The sequence below is a fragment of the Mirounga leonina genome, unplaced genomic scaffold, assembly GCF_011800145.1.
Source record: "Mirounga leonina isolate KUSES-001 unplaced genomic scaffold, KU_Mleo_1.0 Mir_166, whole genome shotgun sequence".
Classification (NCBI taxonomy): Eukaryota; Metazoa; Chordata; class Mammalia; order Carnivora; family Phocidae; genus Mirounga; species Mirounga leonina.
This window is the reverse complement of record NW_023270418.1, coordinates 7,898,672-7,920,297: the sequence shown is the minus strand read 5'-3', so window position 1 is coordinate 7,920,297 and position 21,626 is coordinate 7,898,672. Positions and strand designations below refer to the sequence as shown.

Sequence of the window (21,626 nt, the reverse complement as noted above, 5' to 3'; positions counted from 1 at the left end):
ATATTATTTTTAAAAATTTTGTAAGATTTTATTCATTTTAGAGAAAGAGAGCATGAGCAGGGGGAGAGGCAGAGGGAGAGAGAGAATCCCAAGCAGACTCCATGCTGAGCATAGAACCCAATGTGGGGCTCAATCTCACAACCCTGAGATGATGACCTGAGCTGAAATCAAGAGTCAGATGCTTAACGAACAGAGCCACCCAGGCGCCCCATAAGTATTATTTAAAAACTTTTTAAGTAAAAGCATGCTGACATTTCTTAAAACTGTCCACAATAGCCAAACTGTGGAAAGAGCCGAGATGCGTTTCAATAGACAAATGGATAAAGAAGATGTGGTGCATATATACAATGGAATACTACTCAGCTATCAGAAAGGATGAATACCAACTTTTGCATCAACATGGATGGGATTGGAGGAGATTATGCTAAGTGAAATAAGTCAAGCAGAGAAAGTCAATTATCATATGGTTTCACTTATTTGTGGAACATAAGGAATAGCATGGAGGACATTAGTGGAAGGAAGGAAAAAATGAAGGGGGGGAAATCAGAGGGGGAGACGAACCATGAGAGACTATGGACTCCAAGAAACAAACTGAGGGTTATAGAGGGGAAGGGGGTGGGGAGATAGGTTAGCCCGGTGATGGGTATTAAGGAGGGCACGTATTGCATGGAGCACTGGGTGTTATATGCAAACAATGAATCATGGAACACTACATCAAAAATGAATGACGTACTGTATGGTGACTAACGTAACATAATAAAAATAAGTCATGGAAATGGAAAATACTGCATATGGAATAAAAAACATAGAAGTAGTAAAAAAAAAAAAAAACTACTTTTAGAAAGATAGAAATGAAAAAACCCTGTTTCTGCTTTCTACTAGAAATGTTTCAGATTCCTCAACCAAATCTGTGCGTTAGACTTCTTGAAGAAATGAAATATTTGAAAGATAAAATAATGAAGGAGACTAGATTTTGCTCACAGGTGGACTTAAATAGCTTAAAGAACAGTACAGCCAATAAATGCATTTTTAGATGTTTCTATTCAAGTATAGCTATTCAGTTCTCTAATGTCTTTTGCATATACTTTTTCATGAGACTATCCTATATATTTCATTAACAAAATCAAAATATCCAGCTTATTGCTTTTATTACGCTGCCATATTTGATCATGTTCCTTAAAATCCCGAAAGTTTGGGGGAGAGATAGCAAGTGGCAGATTAATTAGCATCTGAATTTTGTTTACTTCTTCATTAACCACTTAACCAGGGATCAAATATTTATTCATAATTTCTTTTAACCACTTAGCAAATGTAATTTAGTGGGGCAAGCAAATCATTCTAATATTTTGATTTTTAAGCCGTGGCTTATATTAATAGCATACGTTATTCGGTGTAATCCACAAATATTAATGTATGTAAATTGTAATCCGGGTGATATTGTGTTAGAATCTGGACAATCACAGATGAAAATTGTATTTTTTTTCCATCTAACCCACAACTTTAGTGCTTGCATTCGGAGTTCATTTTAAAGGTGGTTTTAATACTTAAAAGTCTTTTGAAAGGCTTCTAAAACTTGGCAGTCTCAACAAAATGTTGTCTGACTTCCTTTTTAAGTCTCTCTATGGACCTAACAATAAACAAACTTTTTGAAGTGGTAATCTCTAGCCATAATGCAGGAACAGATGAATAGAACACTAACCACTTTATCCTGAAATGCACATTTTCAGTTGTATATAAAATACCTTAAAGCATCATATAAATATTTTAAGATGTTCGTAAACTATTAATGGATAAGTATTACAAAGACTAGGATTGGATTCATTAAACAAAACTTATGGTAGGGTTTAGAAGAGAAGCTTTTCTGTATCTTTCAGTAGCCCAGTCTCTCATTACTTTTAAAATCCTTCTTTGAATTATAGCACATAATCATTTTGAAAAGTTATATTATTTAATCATATAACCTCCACCGCCTACCTTCTTTCCTAAACTAGAAGTTTATCAGTAAGTCTTTAGCATTGTATATGTATTTTTGTTAAATTTTACTTTTAAGAAAAGCTTTGTGACTCTAAAAACAGCAATCAGGTGCATTATATTATTACTTCATTAATATGTGCCTTCAACTATGTGAAGTGTTAATAAGCCTTTAAAAAGATCATCTTGAATTTCAGGATAATTGTATTAGACCTTTCTAAGTAAAGCAATACCAAAGTTATTTTTCAGTAAACAATTCCTCTCCAGGTAGTTCCCAGACTGTTTTTTTAGAATTTTATATACTCCGATTAAGTTGAAAGTAGTCTAGAAAACTTGCTGATCCTTAAAGTGACATCCTCTCTGTTTAATCATCTGAATATTTCTCAACAAACACATAAAGAAATTAAAGTATATCTTGTCATATGAAATCTAAATGTGAAAGTAAAGATAGGTATCACAACTATAATAACTAAAGCTGGAGATCTTAAGGACACTTAAAATATCTGAAAACAAACTGATTAAATCCATGTCCTTATACAAAGTCTGTCTTTTATTTCTTAGAGATTTTGCTATCCTAAACGTTATTTTTATTTCTGCTATTATTCTTTATAAACTTTTGGATATATCAAAATTACACATGCTGCCATTCAGATTTCACAGGCAGTTTACCTGTTCCCTGAAGAAAAGGAATTTCCCTTCGTTCTGGAACTCATGACTTTAAATCTATTTTACCCATTTCTCACCATATTGACTGATTTATTTCTAATGATTGATTGAGTCACGTTTTTATTAGCCCTCTTTAAATTTTACCAGGTAGGTAATCATTCTCCCTAGTTTTTTGTTATATGCCAGGAAAACAAGAGGTGGGGAGTGAGGTGGGTAGTAAGCCTATAGAGAGTGGGCTAAGTAAAGAAAAGATCTCTTCTACCTTCTCTAGGCCTAGAACATTCATTTGCTCTTCTATTTGCCCATGTCATTCATGTTATTTGCTTGCATGTTTCAGTTAGACTTTTGAATGTAAAGCTTCATCTCTTTGGCTAGACTTTGGTAGACTCAGTCCACAGATTTTGAGTAAAACTTCCCCAGAACAAGCAAGATAGATGTTTTGGTCTACTTTTTCCTTTATAGCCCCAGAGTCTAATTACTTTATTTTCCTTAAAAGCTCTTAGATGTGTGTCCATGTGTATGTCTGTCTGCCTCTCCCTCTTCTTTCTCTCCCCTCTCCACTTGCTTTTAAAATTCAGTTTATATATTTATATAAAAGTAATATGCATCCATAGTTGAGAAAGCTAACAGGTACTGTCATATTTGTGGAAATATCCTTGCCCTTTTGCTGCCCATTCCTAATTCTTACTCTCCTTTTAGCTGTGTCTTCAGGTTTTTCCTTTTAATCTCCAAATTTCAAATTTATACTGCTAATTCCTTTTTGCTTACATTTTTCCAATTTTAGATATCATCTGCTTATGTTTTTATTTTGGACAATAAAGATTTAATACCTTTACATGATACATACATTTCCTCCCCTACCCCATCTCAGCTTCTTAAAAGTAAATGTCTAGAGTGTCTTCAAGAAAATATTGTTTCCTGTTAATGCTAAAAAATATGTAAATTCTCTTTCTTGTATTGCTTTATGGTTTCCGTATGTACTATTTGCTTTTATTCCCATCCTCTTTCTTGTTCTCCCTTATTTTGCAGAAATACATCCTCCAGTAGATTCTTCCAGTGGGTGCTCAGGAAGTAAACTTTTTTGAGATAATGCATGTTTGGCAATATATTTTCTTGTTATTTGATTAGGTATAGAATTCTAGGTTGGAAATATTTTTTTTGAGACCTGTGAAGACATTGCTCCATTGATTTCTAGATTCTAGTGACTGCTATTAACTGACATGCCATTTTTATTCTCCGTACTTTATGTGTGACTTTCCTCCCAGGAAGATTTTGGGATTTTCCCTTTATCCTTAGTTTTTTGAAATGTCACAATGATGTGCGTTGGTGTCAGTCTTTTTTACCTCATTATATTAAATAGTCTGGGCCTTTCTCCCTGAAAAATCTTTTATCTTTTCACTCTGAGAAATGTTCCTATATGTATTTATGCACATACATACACCTCCGTATATACTTTTCTTCCCTACTTTCTGTTCTGTCTTTGGACACTTACTAATCTGATGTTGAATCTCCTGGATTGATCCTCTAATTCTTTTTTCCACCTTCTAATACTTACCTCTTTCGGTTTGCTTCTTCTTTCTGGGAGATATCCTCAACTTTATCATACAACCTTTCCTTTGAATTTTTTCTCCCTCTCATATTTTAAATTTCTAAGAGCTCTTTTAAGTAATTCAACATTTCTTCCCATAGTACTTTGTTTCTATTTGATGAATGTAATAACTTTTCATCTCTCTGAAGATATTAATTATGGTTATTCTAATATACTCTTCTATTTCTACATTGTCTATTTCCTTTCACTTTTTTTTCCTGTATGTAGTTCTGTGTCCTATCATGTTGAAAAACATATCCTCAAATATCTGGTGACCCTGGTTATATTCTGTGTAGATAGTTAGGTCTTTCAGCTTTGCTTTATGGTGATCTCCGAAATAGTTTGGGGGAGCCTGAAAATGTCAATACTTAAGTCTTTTTATTGTTACAGTTTATCTATAAAGAACTCTGATTTCACATTTAGGAGATGTATAAGTCTGACACCAGTGTATTAGAGAAGTCAGAGAAAAATCTGTATGCATTCATTATTGAGAAATTATTAAAAACCCCTGTGTCAGCTGTGCATGTTGGCCCCAGGTCTCAACTGGTCCAGAGAGTAACTCAAGTTTCTCCTAACAGGGTGACAAAGGAACAGTCACCTGTTAGTATAGGTGATAGTGATGGGGTAAGGGGATTTGGGGACGGGTCCAACTTCCTTATGCAGACTTTCAATCAGTTCTGGTTTTAGCTCCACCCTATACCTTCAGAGACAACCTCTTGCCTCCAATTCCAGAGAATTTCTGAGGCTTGAGAGAACTGGGTTTTTATTCACTTTTGTCCCACTCCTTACATTGTTCTTCTTTAAAAAAATATTTTTGTTATTTATAATTTTAAAGAAGCAGTATATATTTATTATAAAAAGTGGTCAAATGCTTAAAGAAGACAATAAGATCACTCAGAATTTTTCCAGTTATAATCTTTGCTAATTTTAATAGATTATGCTGTATTTCCTTCTGTTTTCTGTGACTTTTCCCCCTTTTTTTGCTTAAAGTATGTGTATGTTTTGATTTGTTTTGGGTGAGCTTTTTATTTGTTTTCAAAATTGGGATCATGCTGTATGTAGAATTTATATACTATTTAATTTAATGTATATTTTTCCATATCATCAGATAATCTACAAAACATGACTTTACGTAACAATGAAATCGTGAATGTTGCATGTTTTATTTATCCATTATCGTAATTGATTTAATTCTCCCTATGGTAGGGACTCAGTTTGTGTAGGGGTGAAGAACATGCATCTGGATTATCAGAAGGCCTGAGTTTGTATTGCCAGTTCTGCCATTCCTTTATATTATCCTTTTACTGATCCACTACACTTATTATAAGTACTTATATATATAACTTGCTGATAATCAGTAGAAATTAAGGTCCAGAAATGGGGTGGGGAGGGGAGCAAATGCATTCCTTTTCATGGATCTAATGGCCCAAGAGTATAGAACAGGAACCAGAGCCATAGGTAATCTAAGCTAGAAACTTTGCCTTTTTGCCCAAGCGATTCTCATCCATATGTGGTGTGGCCACCAATGCTGGGAGCAAGGCCCACAGGGTTAGGCACTTTCTAATCAGTGTTCCTTTCAACACTGAGTCAGCTGGACCAGGACTGGATTTGGGGGCCTCTTAGTGCTACTGCTAGTATTCAGATATTACCATTTTACTGTATCCCATGGGCCTTGTCTCACCCTTTCTCCTTTTACCTCACCTACTCCCTCATCCCTATTCCTAACTTAAGGGGCTCTAGTAACATTCTGCCAGTGTCTTTTACTTAAGTCCCAGGGACAGCACTGAACAATGAAGTGGGGGAATATTTTTATGTTATTCTCCCCCAAACCTTCCTTTTTCCCAATTCTAGCTACATAGTATCCTCCCTAAAGTCCTCTATTGTCCTGGTGTGCAGATGATATTCTTCCCTTATTACCCAGTATTAGGAAGTTAAAAGTGATTGTCTTTTGCAAAGTTAACCTTCATATCCCTTCTTATACTATGGATGTTTCTAAAGTGACACATAAAAGGTGAAGCCAACCAAGTCCCTGGTTCTCCCAGTGAGAAATTCTTCCAAGTATTCAGTGCCTTTCTGTGTTGTTCCCCTATCAAAAAGAGAAGGTTCTGATAGCATATATATTATATGTTATATGATCAAAATGCATTCATTACAGGACCACATTTTGCATTTTGAAGCTTCACTAAATATGGATTAAAAGACAATGGCTCCTTTTTAAGGAAGTGAATGCAACAATTAACAAGGTATTGGGAGTGGAGTAGCCAGTCTTTATATCTGAAATCATAGTATGTCTATGCCTAGAACTGAAGATGAATCTGTGTCAGTGGCTTGAGAGTGTCTAGAGATGAATTTGCAGAGAAAGTAGAGTGCTTAACCTAAAAGAGGGTACTCTTTCTGTATCATTCTGCTAACTTAAATCTTTCCCTTCCTTCAAACAAATTCCTAGGAGCCGAAGTCTATTTTCAGTAATTTTCTTTCTGCCACCCTTTTCTAGAACCATTTCCTACTTAGCCTCTCTCCCCTTCTTCCCTTTTCACTGCTACCCAAACATGATGATAACAGCCATCATCTCTGAATAAGTAACTGTATCCTCAAACCCTAGAGAGTATCTGCTGCCTCAAGTCCATGAACATGCAAACTAGACAAGGAAAGGAAACAAACTCGAAGACAACAGCACCTCAGTAGAGGACAGGACCTCAAATGGAATGAGTGGGCTGGGGAAAGGGGGATGTCAGTAACAAGAGAATGCCAAATTTGAGGAAATGACATTTAGGACCTTTTGAACTTTTCTGTTCATGTAGAAATGGTTCATGGTTTCACTGAAAGTTGTCAATTTCTGTTGATTAAATTATACAAAATACTACTGCTTTGTGCGAACTCCTTATCTTTGGTCCTGGTTGTTGGGCAGCTAATCACACCCATCTATGTCATTGAAAATGTTTTGAATGTACTTGATAAAATTTTAATCTGGTTATTTGATTATAACACCCTTCCTACATCAATCACTTCTGCTACCAGTCTAGTCCAGGTTCTCATTATGTTTTGCCTGAGCTATAGCAATAACTGTGTTAACTGTGTTACTGATTTCTCTGTTTCCTCTCTTACCTACTTGTATTCTGTTCTCCACACCACGAGCAAGGCAATCTTTTTTAAAAACATAAATCAGATCGCATCATATCCATGTTTAAAATAATCTTCCACAGATATCCCTTTGCACTTGGAATAAATGCAGACCTTTATCTTGTTCATAAACCCTAACACAGGCTGGCCCCTTTTGATCTCTCTAGTCTCTTCTCTTCTCTGACTCACTACACTTCAATCACATTAGCCTTCTTTCCTTTCCTTGAGCTCAACAAATTTATTGTTGCCGTCGGGTCTTTGCTCTTGCTATTTCCTCTGCTTCTTTCCCCAGATCTTCATAGGACTGGCTCCTGCACAGCCATTCAAGCCTCCAATCACACATCTGACCTTTAGAGTCGTCTTCCCCTGCCATCTAATCAGTACCCCTCCTATCTCCCATCACTCTATTCCATTTCTGTTTTATTGTCTTTCCAACTCATTTGTCATGATTATCTTAATTAAGATAATTTATTTTTCTGCCTTCTTCCCCCCAAAATGTAAGTTCTTAAATGTCTTGTTTCCTGCTAGATTCTCAAAACCTAGCAAAGGTCTAGAACATGGCAGGTGCTTAATGCTGGGTGGATGAGCAAACAATGACTTCTTTTTATGCCGATGCAGTCCTCTTAGTTGTTTCTCTTGTACCACAGTTGACTAAAACTTTTATTTCCTTTCATAATTAAAATAAACATTGTTCCTAGATTGAAATTAGTAGTAGTAGTGACTTCTCCTTCTAAATGTCTTGACAATATGGTTATTGTTATTATCTGGAAATGAATTTCAACATACTCACTTACATGCCATGGATCATAATCATTTCAGGTCGTTAGAAATGCAGTATACCCACAATGTGTTAAAGAGTTAAAGTCCCAAAACTGCTTTTTCTAGACCATAAGATACATTGCTACCCACTACCTTCTATACTCAAATATATGGTGTAGTGGGCTTTTTTTTTAGATGAAAGGCCCAGGAGAGAAGACTTGCTATCCTCCCAAGTGGCTCCTAATCATTTTATCCCACTTTTTAAGAGCCTACCTTATAACAATGCATTTTAATTTTCTATCCTCTCCTGTGTGACACCCACATTACTGAGGTATTTTATTGACTATCATCATCTATTAGAGTCCCTTGTCCTGAAAGTCTGTAACTACATGATTCCTTTTCTCATTTTATGAAGTCTTTTTAAAGGAATCATAATCTGCCTCCAGGTTCCTTTTTTTTTTTTTATGTTATGTTAATCACCATACATTACATCATTAGTTTTTGATATAGTGTTCCATGATTCATTGTTTGCATATAACACCGAGTGCTCCATGCAGTACGTGCCCTCTTTAATACCCATCACCGGGCTAACCCATCCCCCCACCCCCCTCCCCTCTAGAACCCTCAGTTTGTTTCTCAGAGTCCATAGTCTCTCATGGTTCATCTCCCCCTCCGATTTCCCCCCGTTCATTTTTCCCTTCCTGCTATCTTCTTCTTTTTTTTTTTAACATATAATGTATTATTTGTTTCCAGGTTCCTTTTTTATCATTTCCACTCTGTAGGCCCAAGAATCACAGAATCTTGTTAGATAGTATTTTCCCAGGCTGAATCAGGGGAAACTACAACTACCCCAAGCCTTGTCTTCTGGAAAGTTACTGTACATCCTCTAATGGAAAAGTACAGCAGATCTCTTTTATAGACATAGAGCTAGCATACTCAATGTTTCTGAAAGCCTGTTAAAATGTGCAGTGCCCCTAACCCAACACTCCAGCTTGCCATACCCATTTAATGTACTTTATCACCTAATTAGCTAAAGGAGAATGTTTATTATATAATTGCATTTATATATTCTGGAAAACATATTCAAACTGAAGTATCAGCTTATTGTGTTCTTTTACTTTTCATGGATTAAATGGAGACATAATCCCACTGTAGTTACAATAGAGTGACTGTTGAGTTTGTATTTAAATTTTTAAATCTTGTTTTTGCTCAGGTTATCTCCTGAACCTTTCTGAGCAACAAGTCAGCCTAGTAGTCCTGAATTGACCATCTGTTTTCTTATTATTTTATGTATCTAATAATTGAAAGGATAAAAAGAAAAGAACCCTCTGGATTTGTGTTTTGCATATGCTTTATGTTTGTAGCATCTCTTCTTCCAGGCTCAGGAAAACAGTGGTGTTTGAATCTATACTAACTACCACATCTCCATGTTTCTCCTTCAAGTTACCATTTTTATCCTTCCAGGAGAGCAGAATTATAGCTAGAGATACATCATTACAACATTGCTATTGATTTCACTGACAAACTGTTAGTCTGATATATCAAAATTTGATGTTGGGTGTATATTCAGATTATCCCGGAGAACAGGTGGATATTTCTTTAGTGTCTTATGGAAGGCCCCTATTTCCATGTTTTTTTACAAGCAGTAGGAGAAAAGTGGCCCACCATCTTGAGAATTTGCCCAGTGCCACTCCAGGGATTATCCCTCTCTAGATACTATGTGCAAGAAAAAAAGTGACTCTGGATAATCCATATCTCTTGAGATTTAATGTTCCATTGTGTTTTAAGTTTTAAAATATTGCTATGAAGCCTGCATTTTCAAAGAACACTTAGATGTGCATGCTTTAACAATATTTTTCATTTATATTACAATTTATCATCAGCCTTGATAAACTGGGTATCTGATAAACTGAAAGTGAGACATTGTTTGAAATGTGTTCTTTTAATGATAACTATGCATTGATAGATACTGAAAAGTAAATTATAACTTTCTCTATGAAAGTAGTAATGCTAACAGTTGAAGTATATTTACATTTCTAGAGCCTTTCTTTGAACCCTAATTATTTTATAGATATTATCTAATCCTAGAAAATTCCCTGTACATGAAGGTACTCTCCCCTTTTTTCTAGGGGGCATTAATGCCCACACTGCTTAAATGAGTTGTCCAAGGTCACTCAGTGAGTTGTTGCTGAAGCCAGAAATAGAATCCAAGTCTCCTGACTCCCAATTCAGCTCTCTATCCTCGATATAGTTTTCTATCTTCTATATACCCCTGCTGCCTCTCAGGGGAAAAGAAGTTAATCTTTCAGCTATTAATAGCCACCAAATTGGTGGTAGCAGCACAGTGGAGAAAAGTAACTGTCTTTACACTGCAGCATTAGTATAAAAATATCTGGTAATGGAAAATTTGACAAATGTCATGTTAAAGGGAGTGGAAAATTATTTTAAGATCTGGATCTCATTTATCTAGTTCTCAGAAAAGTAAAATTCCTTAGTAGAACAGGGATCATATTTTTCTTCCTGTTTTTCAGTTGTCTTTCCTAGAGGGTAATTGTCAACCTAGCCATAGCAGAGCCTATCATGAACTAACATAATAAGAATAATGCATGTACTGTTGGTGATTGTTATATTTTCTAACTTGGTTGAGAGTTTGAATTGCTTTATTGAGATACATAACACTTACGCAGCTTTCAGTGTTATTTAAGTTAGTATTCTATCATAAAGCAAATCTAACATCAGTTGGGAATTTTATTGCATGATTTAAAAACATGGGCAGAAATACACATTGTAGTTCTTTCCTGGACAGTACACTTGAAGCAAAGTTACTTCATGTCAGGCACCTGAAGTTCACCATGAATGGAACAGGCAAAGCAGAAAAAAGTGAACTAAGAAATACAAGATTAGCACACTCGAGTTGATGAAGTTTATTGTTAATGTATGCAATCAATCATTACTTTATATATTTTAAAAAAATGTTTGAGAGGTAAATATTTAAGCATGTCTAGATTATGGGAATTCAAATTTAAGTTTAAACAAAACAATTTGTCTCTTAATTTTGGACCAAGAAACAGGAATTTCCCTACTGAAAATCTCTGGATATCATGTTTATGTTAAAGATCACTAGAAGTCTTTAATCAGAAGAATGACATAATCAGAATTATGTCTTAATTTTAAGTGTAGGAGAGCTAGGATTGGTGAAAGTTGGAAAATGCGAGGAAATGATGAAAATTGGTTATTTGGGACCCACGTGACTGAAAAAGTAGTGGCAAGAGGATAATTACAAATAAGAGTGTATTTCTTTAGGGAAATGTATATACTTACCAGATGAAGGAAGACAAGGTAACAGATGTTGGAGAGGTAGTAGGGAAATTTGAAAAGCTACAGAAGTTGTAGGATAGGGCTAAGAAAAGTTCATTAAACTTAGTGACCTATTGACATTTGGGAGACTTACTTGTACAGAGTGATGAGGTTCATGTAAGAGTACTCTGACCTCTTCAGCTTATGTTCATTTATCTTAAGGTATTAATCTAATTTTCAAAAACCTATGAATTATGTATGATATAGGAAACAATCAGAATGCTTAATTAACCACCATACCTGAGATCGTAACAGATTTAATTCTTTCATTCACCTAGAATTTTATTGATTATTGCCATTCCTGTTAATTTAGACTAGACTTCCACTCAACAAATAACTGGTGATATTTTATAGTAGAACAAGTTACTAATCTCTGTACCTATGATTGTTGAATACTTTTTTGTTATCTTAAATCTAAGTCAAATATAAAAGCTGGAAATTGCTCACGAATTTCATTAGCATTTGTTGGAAATTTGTTTTCATGATTACCCCAACCTCAATTTTGCTATGTCTACAAATTAGTATTGATATTAACCATTTATTATTTCTGTTCTAAAATATCTTTATAACTAGTTCATTAACATTATTTGGAGTTACTATCAATAACTTATGTTTTGTTTTTCTTTCCAGCTTTTAAATTTTCATCAATTGGCAGAAAATGTACTTTATTATTGGTGGTGGTGATGTTGTTGTTTAACTGATAGGGTTATTGGAAAACTATTTAGGTGACATTACTGAGATTCTTTTCAATTTTATTGAATAGGCACATCTTCAGGTGAATCTAATCTACTTAAAATTCCTCCACAAAAAAGAACCCGAAGAAAACTAATGCCTTCTCCTTTGAAAGCAAAACATCCCCAAAAGTCTGCACTGTCTGAAAGTTTGCAGCTCAATGATTCTCTCAGCAAAGAACTTCAACCTATTTTGTATACACCAGAAGACTGTAGAAAAACATCTCAAAATTCATCTCTAGTGACGTTATTAAAACCATCATCACATACTACAGGTTTTCAGACCATCAGCTCAAACGTAAACAGTGATAATTCTCTGAAAATGTTATGTGAAGTAGATATTCCTCTCAGCAGGAGAAAAGAATATGGACAGGAAGATTTGGACTCTACGTTTACTATATGTGAAGACATCAGGAGCTTGAAGAGTAAATTACCTGAACAAGAATCACTATCAAACAATAACATTTTACAAGGGTACAAAAAAGAGTATTTTCTAATTCTTCTTGTGTTTTTGTTCTTGTTTTGTTATTTACGTAGCCTTTAAACCATAGCTTTCTTTTTCTTCCTTAGTTATATTTAAGGTCTATTTCATGGGTCAAGTATGCAGTCTTGATTACAAAAGTCAATGTTTTACCTTCATTTAATGTCTTTCTAAATATTAATCCACTAACACAATATTTTAAAGTCTTTACTCTGATATCTTAGTTAATTGCCCTCAATAAGCTAAAAGAAACCTTAAGATATATTTAGTTTGTTCTACATACTCCAAAGTTAGATGATATAAGCCATCATTGGAGGATTACTATGTTAATTATTAATTATTAATATGTTCACTAAAGGAAATCTCACATTTTTTTAATTGACGCTCAGCAAACCTCAGCTTACCCTGAATCATTATACTTCTAAGGTACGGTTGACTACATGTCATCCAAGCAAACATCCTTCTCATTTTGTCTCACTTATTCTCATTTCCTATCCTGTACACTCCATCTGTATAATCACAAGTAATCCAAATATGAGAAGAATGATACCTTTCTATGCTGTTAAGATGCAGAAATCTCTTAAGAGCAACTCTTTTTATGATATAAAAAAGAGAAAAGAAAACCCCAGGGCAAATGAGAGAGGCTTCATAGTCTAGAATAATATTTTTCTTTATATATTCATAAAAAATGGTATTGTAATGATGAAAGTGTATGCCCCCCTTTTCTCCATAATACAAATCAAAATTACTCCTTTTATTTTTTTTAATCTAATATACAGGCTTGCCTCTTCTTCATTCTCAACTAAACATCCTCTGCCTATACCAAGCATAGTACCATCCTACATGGCAATGACTGCTGCTGCCAAAAGGAAACGGAAGTTAACAAGGTACAATTAACCATAAACTGGCTCAGTGCTCACATAAGGTCATCTTTATACTTTGTTTCCTACAGCTCTATTCCTACAGCTCCTTTTTATTTCTTGTATGAAACTGTGAATTCATATTTAAAACATATAATTAATTGCTCTGAATGTGGCACTGGACTTATATTATCAAAGGGAGATCTTGATAAAGCCCAAGTATTTCACTTGCTATTTACATAAAGTATTCCGTATCTCAGATTATTAAAAATAAGTTGAAAAGTTTTCTGGCCTTCAAAAATGTCATTTAATTATAACTTTTCTTCTGGTGACAACTTTTACTCATTTGGTATTTTTCTTTTTATACATTAATGAATTTCTTCAGTCCTAAAATTGTATTACTTTAATAGATTTTGATATATGACTAAAATGTAATGAGTGAAGAGACTTCTATTTCTGGCTTTAACAATATAGCTTATATCAGACCAAACCACCTATCAAAAACAATGATAAAAGGTGATAAAATACAAGCAACAGCTGCTTTCCAGGCACTGGAGACCAACCAAGACAGCCAGGACCTGAAGGTCTAAGATCCAGAGGAAAGGAAAACAAGCTATAGAGAGCCAAACCTTCTCTACCTCATTTTTCCATTTAGTATTTGCCAACTCATGGCATCAAGTATAGAAGCCAAGCACAAAATGGAAGCCTACAGCTATCAGCAGTCTCACTGAGTTAGGAAACAAAATAATTCTGTGTGTAGCTTTTGCAGTTAAGATATTTGCCATGTTCTGAACTCTGGCATAAGAGGCCAAGAAACAAAGCTGTAAGAAGCTAAAATATTAAGCAGAATGTTAACGTTCTCATGGGGCTAGGACACAAAAACTGTTCAGGGATTATTGAGAAGAAAAGGTGCTTGTTAACCCCCCAGGATTTTATTTGAAACCCTTGAAGGCCTGTGCTCTAGGAGTAGGGCAAACTGGAAATAGACCAGTTCTTGAAAGCCTGAAAAAGACCTCAGACCAACTTAGTCCCTTTTGGATCGAGGTGATCTATCTCTGTTCTGCCTGCTAGCCAGAAGAAAATTAAATCACTTCTGGAGAAATATACCAACTAGGACATCAACAGTTTTGAGGTTTTTTCACATGTTTAGCACTTAAGCAGAAATTACCAAGTATGTCACGAGACAGAACCAAATGACTAAAAATCTAGATCCACAAGTGATTCGGATAAGAAAATTATCAGGTAGGGACTTTAAAAATTTAACTGTGATTAAGTTCAACAAAATAGTGGCAATTTCCCAAAGAACTGGATTGTATTAAAATGAATCAAATGAATATTCTAGAACTGAAAAATTAGAATCTACTGAAATTAAGAATAAATAAATAATTTAATAGATTAGACACAGCAGAAGAGGGTTTAGTGAACTGGAAGATAGGGTTGACAGAAAAATATCTAAACCAATGTACAAAGGGATAAGATAGAAAATATGGAGAAGAGTGAAAAAGACATATGGGACATAGAAAGGTCTAGCATGTATATATTTTGAGTCCCAGAAAGAAATGAGAAAAAAAATGGGGAAAACAGTGTTTAAGGAGATGCTGGCTAATAATTTTCCAAAACTGACAAAAGATAACTAACCACAGATTCGAGAAGTTCTGCTAACTACAAGCAACATTAATACAAAGAGAAACATACCTAGGTACATAGCAATAAAACAGCTAAAAATCAAAGACAAGGAAAAATCTTAAATATACTGAATTATATGACATAAAGTCCATTATATAGTCTTTATATCCCACAACACTGAATGCAATCACAAGATACAGTGAGTGGTTATATTGTAAAATGGCTCTGACTTGCTTTACCTCTTTTTCTTTGACATGTGATTATGAGGAAAAGACTATAAGACCTAAGATAGGGTAACTCTTTGTTTAAGTTTCCTATTTTCCTTCATGAACCTGTTATCATCTGGGCTAGTCTAAACAAATTTACAAATAGTCTATTTGTGCCACATAGAGTATTATCTCATAGGTGCATTTAAGGTCTGTCCTTTCCCCTCCAAAGTACAGCAGAGTCTTGGAATGTAGATTTAAAATTAATAGACTGATTTTTCCAGAATGCCTCTAACTACCCATGACATTTAAAGTTCTGTATTTTGCTATGGCACAAATTTAAATGGAGCAATTTGTCTGACTCATGTATGGGTATCAGTCATTTAATGAGTGAGCCTAGCTAACCATCATCATCTTATCACTAATTTTCATTGTGTGGATTGTGTTATTCTTTCCCTTAATTAGTGTTGGTGACTTTTCTGGTTCTTCACAACTCTGTTGTGTTAACTAAGATGTAGCAAAATCTTATAGTTAACAATAATTTAAAATGTACACATAATCATTATCAAAATCAAATGGTTTTTCAGGAAATGTCTAGGTATGTAAACTGTATATTCAGAGTGGTTTGAGATGAATTAAAGAGCTTCCACATGAGCAACTAATATTGTGAAATAATATTAAAGGACATATAAAGAAAGTAAGATTTCTCATAGCCTATTAATTGCTCTATTACATTCCCTCTGGTACCAATAATTAGATCCTGCCATTAACTAAGGTTAAAAGAGATTAATGCTAGAAATGTACATAATTACTTTTTTTTTTTAATCTTCCCTTTCCCCAATTAAACCTACATGAGTTTGAGAGTAATAAACTCTGGTATTTTCCACTTAACAGCTTTATGTACATATTTATAGGGGTGTGTGTGTGTGTGTATGTGTGTGTATATTCTAATACTTTTTTTTAAATGAAGGGAAGGCTCCAGGTGTATAGCTATTTTATTCAGTTGTATCAGTTTTTCTCTCTGAAAAAAATTTAGAGTCCAAAAGCACTGGATATTGTAAAAACCTACAAAACTCAATTTTTTAATCACTACTTAAATTGAGAATACTAAATTTTTAATGATTTTAATTCATTTAATATCACTGTAGCAAACTGTTTTAACTAAATCAGCCTACCAAATATACAAATATATCCGTATATAAAATTTTACTTACAAATTATATTAATCAGAGTTTGGGGGATCTGTTTGCTTTGTGTATTTGGTTAGTTGGTTTTTTGTTTGTTTCATAATCTTTCTTAGCACCCAGAAATGAGTCTCACATTTGTCACACATTTTTGGTTTGTTTTGAAAGACATTTAATGGTTCCAACAAGAAATTATCTCAACTGAAAGACTATGATATGCATATGTTAATTAAGCAGAAACATACTATTTATATAAGGGAACAAAAGATTAAATCTTAACTTTCATTAATAGTTATGGAAATATATTTGGCACATAACTAGAAGAGTCTTTAAATTTCTTCTTAATATAGTCTTTAACATAATTTGAATAATTTTAAGTCTTATTTTATGATCCAACGTAAATCTAAAATAAATTTATAACATGAATGTTAAACATCTCACCAGTGGTTATTTTATCTAAATCCTAAAAAATGCTTGCATGTATTTTACTTATATATATACAATTTATTTTATTAGGCTTTGTTTTCATTCCTAGAAATATGAGGTTTCTTTCAGATAGATTTATTCAAAAGCCTAATTTTCAAGTAAAAAACAATTTATTAGTAAACACAGATGTTCTAGAACTAAGCAAAGTGATAAATAATTCCATAAAATAATAAAGATAATTTTAAGAAAAATTGTTGGAAAAACCAACACTTATCAAAAGTAACCAATGACAATGATCTGTATACTTGAAGAAAAATCACCAAATGACCAAAAAAGAATTTTTGCCTTAGAGAGCTGATACATATCTTATCCAAAAAGGGTGTTTAGTATCCAAAACAGAATTATTGTAACTTAGTTTATTTAGCACCATTTAAGAATGGAGATTTTCTACAACTGTATTTCCTTGCTTTCATAATATTAGTACTTTTTTGTTACCATTTTGGGTAGGTATCATTTATATTCTTGAACAGAGTAGGTAAAATTACCATTGATTACACCATAATCATTTTTCTTACAGGCTCTAGAAAAGTTGAGGTACATAGGTTGAGTTTTTTTGCCAGCATTCAGTGTACTCCTGCCTATTTTTCTTTGCTATCATATTAAATTGCCATTTCTGACCACTTTTGGTAACCATACAACAAATCCATCTTCTCCCTATTCCTCAAACACACCCACATCAGTTTACCATGTGGTTAGGATTACCAGAAGAGCAAATTGTTGCCATAAAAGGGAAGCCTCCAAGTGTTAATGCAACTGAAAATCAAACTAGTATCAACTTGTAAAATGGTATATGATATCTTTTTTAATCAGAAACTCCCTAAAATTAGCTTATTTGAATCAGTATGGAGGAGGGATCCTCACTCATCCCAACCCTGCCTGTTAAAACTTGATCCTCCTTGGGTTAAGAATGATTGGACTGTTATTTTTCAGGGCCCAGATCAAATTCATCTCATCCACAAAATCTTTCAGTTGTTTTTTTGGTTTTTTTGTTTTCCTACTTTTAAAATCAGGAACCTACAGCCCCTTATAGTTTGAAAACCTATAGCACTGTCTTTTACTTTACCTTGTATTATTTTGTGTATTTGTCTTATTTTTCCCCCTCCCCACCATATATTCATTATGTAAGTTTTCAGAACAGGAGTTATTACTGCCTAACTTATTTGTACATGAGGCCATAGTAGTAGGTGTTTAGTAGTAATATGTCAACTGGAATTGAGTTGGAAATTTGACCCTTTAGTATATGAGATTGATAAAATTTTTTTAAGATAAAACAAATGAAAATAGTTCATTCTTTTCATGTCGGTTTCTATAATTGTAGTAATCAGAGAGAGATTCTCAGCCTATTACCATGCTTTGATTTGAAAACAAGGTTTCTAAACAATCTCACTTGTTTATATTCCCCAGATTAAGGTTCTCACTCCAAGTTTATAATATGAGCTTAGTTTTTCACCTCTTGCAAGATGCTTTTTATCTCTACACTTTGAATAATAGTGTTGGCTTGTATTCTAGCAGAGCACCCTGAAAATGTTTTGTTACAGAATTGTTACATACATCTACAGTCATAATCTCCAATTTGAATAAACATCGTTAAAATCATGACAAATTTCCCTATGGGCCAAAAAGGTATTTAGTACCTCCAATTACTTTTAAGTGATTTTGCAACTTATTATTTTATTATTTTACTTTCTCTTTAATCTTTATTGCATATATGTATTAGAACTTATAAAAAATGAGAAAAAAAGAACTTATAAAAAATGCTTTACTAAAATAAAAAATTTTTCCCTTACAGTTCTGCATCAAATACTTCATTAACTGCTGAGGTAAATTCTGGATTTGCCAAACGTGTTCGACAAGATAATGCAAGTGAAAAGGACTTACAAGAAAACAGACCAACAGTGGGTATGTCTCAGCCCTTAATTTGATATTTAATAACATGATTACCAAACATATGTATACTACTTTACATTTTCTTACAGTGTTTTCATTAGAATCTCCTTTTATCTGCTCATCACCAGCCAGTGGCATCCTTAAGTTCAGTGGAAATGCCTTGTGTGCACATTTTAAAAATCAAACAAAAATGTCCTGAAACGTAAAATTTACTATGATTATTTGGTTTAGTACGCCAAACTTAGTAATGTTTAACAGTGTGTATGTGCAGTTGGTATGGATATGTACTGCCCCATTTGTCTCCTAAAAAATTCTCCAGGAAATCATAATTCTACAGCCAAATAATAAATTTATGATACTTCTCAAATAGAGATTTGGTTTTTCTAACATGCATATTTTCTAAGAATGGCATAAAATGCATCAAATATCTCATATATAAAGAGAGGTGAATAAAGTAATTCTACATAGGAAGAAGTAAGAGTTGATACTAAACTGCAGTGCTTGCCAAAGAGCAAAGAAGAGCTAAAGCTGGGTTAAAAGATTATGTATTGTTAAGGATAATGGAACACTTAGAAAGAGGTATTAGTTTAAGGGAAGGAGAGAACTGGGACTGCCTTTCTTAGAATATATTCAACTGAGTTCTCCAACTAACAGTGTACAAATAAAAAAACAAAGGAACATCAGTGGGAAAGAAGGTAACTGCTATTTACCAAGAAATAAGAATACTGTCAAGAGAATATGTGCCCCTAAAACTAAAACCTAATGTGACAAGAAAATGGATAAGAGATTAGACTCAGCCATAGAGAAGTCAGCAGCACCTGTTTTAACAACACTTGGTTGAGTAGACAATCATTGTGAAGGCTGGAGAAGAACCAGAGGAAATGGACATTTGAGAGGTGGCAGTAAAAGGAATAAGAGCTATGGGATCAGGATTAGCACTTAAGAAAGTACTAGATGCAAATTATACTCCTAAAAATAGGAAAAATATGGAATTTTAGAAGCCTTAGGGAAGTAACCCATAGAATGAGGAAAAAAGTGATGTTGCCAAAAAGAAAGAGAACAGTGCTTATAGAATAGCCTTGCATTAGTTCAAAAGAACTAAAATTAAATGCAGTAGTTTATTCAGTGATGTTATTTGATACCTGCTGGGGTGGGGGGGTGTACACATGCGTACACTAAAAACTCAGTTGGCAATATGGAGAAATGAATTTCTACTTTGAAACCAATGTTATTAATGTTTCCTTCGTGTTATATTTTAAATCATGTTAACAACTATGAATTTTTAAGGATAAATTTTTCTTCTTATGTATGTAATTTTAACAAATTTTTATAACTTGAATGAGTAGTGAGAAAATTCCTTTGAATACTTTTACCATATTTATATGTCTTTTTATTTCTTCTCTAGACTATAAAAGAAACATCCATAAAGTAAAGCCAAACATGGTTAGAAAATTTGGAAGAAGTATTTCAAAAGGAAGTCTAAGATAAGTCACTTCAAAATCAAGGAAAATGGAATTGACAAGTCTCCTTTTGAAAGGGTTTGTTGCCAGTGCCCTTTCAGAAACTTATTTAAAACCTTTGAAAGAAGACCATCTTAAAACTAGGTTTACCCAAATACCTTCAGCAAGCAGAAAATAAAATTCTCTGTTTTGTTCTTTTGTATTCTAAGCAAATATTAAATTTCAACAGAAAAGGTTATGTTTTAATAAAGTTACTAAAATATTTGTTACCCTTTATAATCCCTAAGTAGGCATAGTGGCACGTCAGTTTTACTATGCTACAACAAGTTGATTAGGACATTTTAGAAAATAGTGAATTAAATTATCCTTAGTTTTTTTTAAACAAGGAGAATTTAGAAGTGATAAAATTATGGCCCAGGATGTATTTGGTTGTATATTATTTTAATCATATATAGGACTTTCCTTTCCAAAAATACTTTGATGTACAGATGTACATATATGTGCCCATGAAGTTGTAAAGATTATTTAAGTAGTCTTCATGAATAAAATACTAATATTGTTCCTTGCTACTCAGTATATTAAAGATACAGATTTTACAGTGTTTGCTTTTCTGTCTTGTTAGTACCCCTTACACACTTTCAACTATTTTATATAAAATGTGAATTTTGTAGATTTGTATTTCAGATTAGATCAGGATATATGGCACTAGAACCAAGTCTGAAAATGATCCATATATTCCTAATGATAGTGAGACAGTTTTAATCATTCCTTCTCCTATAGGAAGTATAGTACACAGAGCTGCAACGAAATCATATTGTTCACCTGCCTTGTTTGACCTGTTCATCTTCTGAATGCAACAAATACTTGATTAAACACACTTTTAATTTTATGTGGCCTGGGAACTGTTCCACCAAAGCAAACAACTACTTAACAACCAGTTGAAACATTTTAGGTCTTTTAGTTTAGTCATGTCTTTCAACTTAAAATCTGGTTGAGAGAGTATGAGATGCAGTAATGATCTTTGAAGTTCCTTCCAACTCTGACTTTGGTAGTTCCATGTTTATAGATGTGCACACAGAGTCTGTCATAGGAAGAACCACCATACACAATTTCCTTGGGGTCCCTTTGTCATTAAGACTTTAGCTCTGTTGCCTGTTTTTTTTTTTCTTTTTTTTAATTTAAATTCAATTAATTAACATGTATTATTTTTTTCATGTGATTCATCAGTCTTACATAATACCCAG

General features: G+C 33.6%; 1 protein-coding gene across 1 annotated transcript in view; it reads left to right on the top strand.

Annotated features, from left to right (window-relative positions):
- Window positions 1-21,345, top strand: part of KIF18A (kinesin family member 18A) — a 91,049-nt gene extending 69,704 nt beyond the window's left edge. The window contains exons 14-17 of the mRNA XM_035012478.1: window positions 12,225-12,666; window positions 13,453-13,560; window positions 18,825-18,934; window positions 20,328-21,345. Of these exons, the coding sequence (XP_034868369.1) occupies window positions 12,225-12,666; window positions 13,453-13,560; window positions 18,825-18,934; window positions 20,328-20,410 (743 nt within the window). The 3' untranslated portion in view covers window positions 20,411-21,345. The remainder of the gene's footprint in view (window positions 1-12,224; window positions 12,667-13,452; window positions 13,561-18,824; window positions 18,935-20,327) is intronic.
- Window positions 21,346-21,626: the final 281 nt, after the last annotated feature.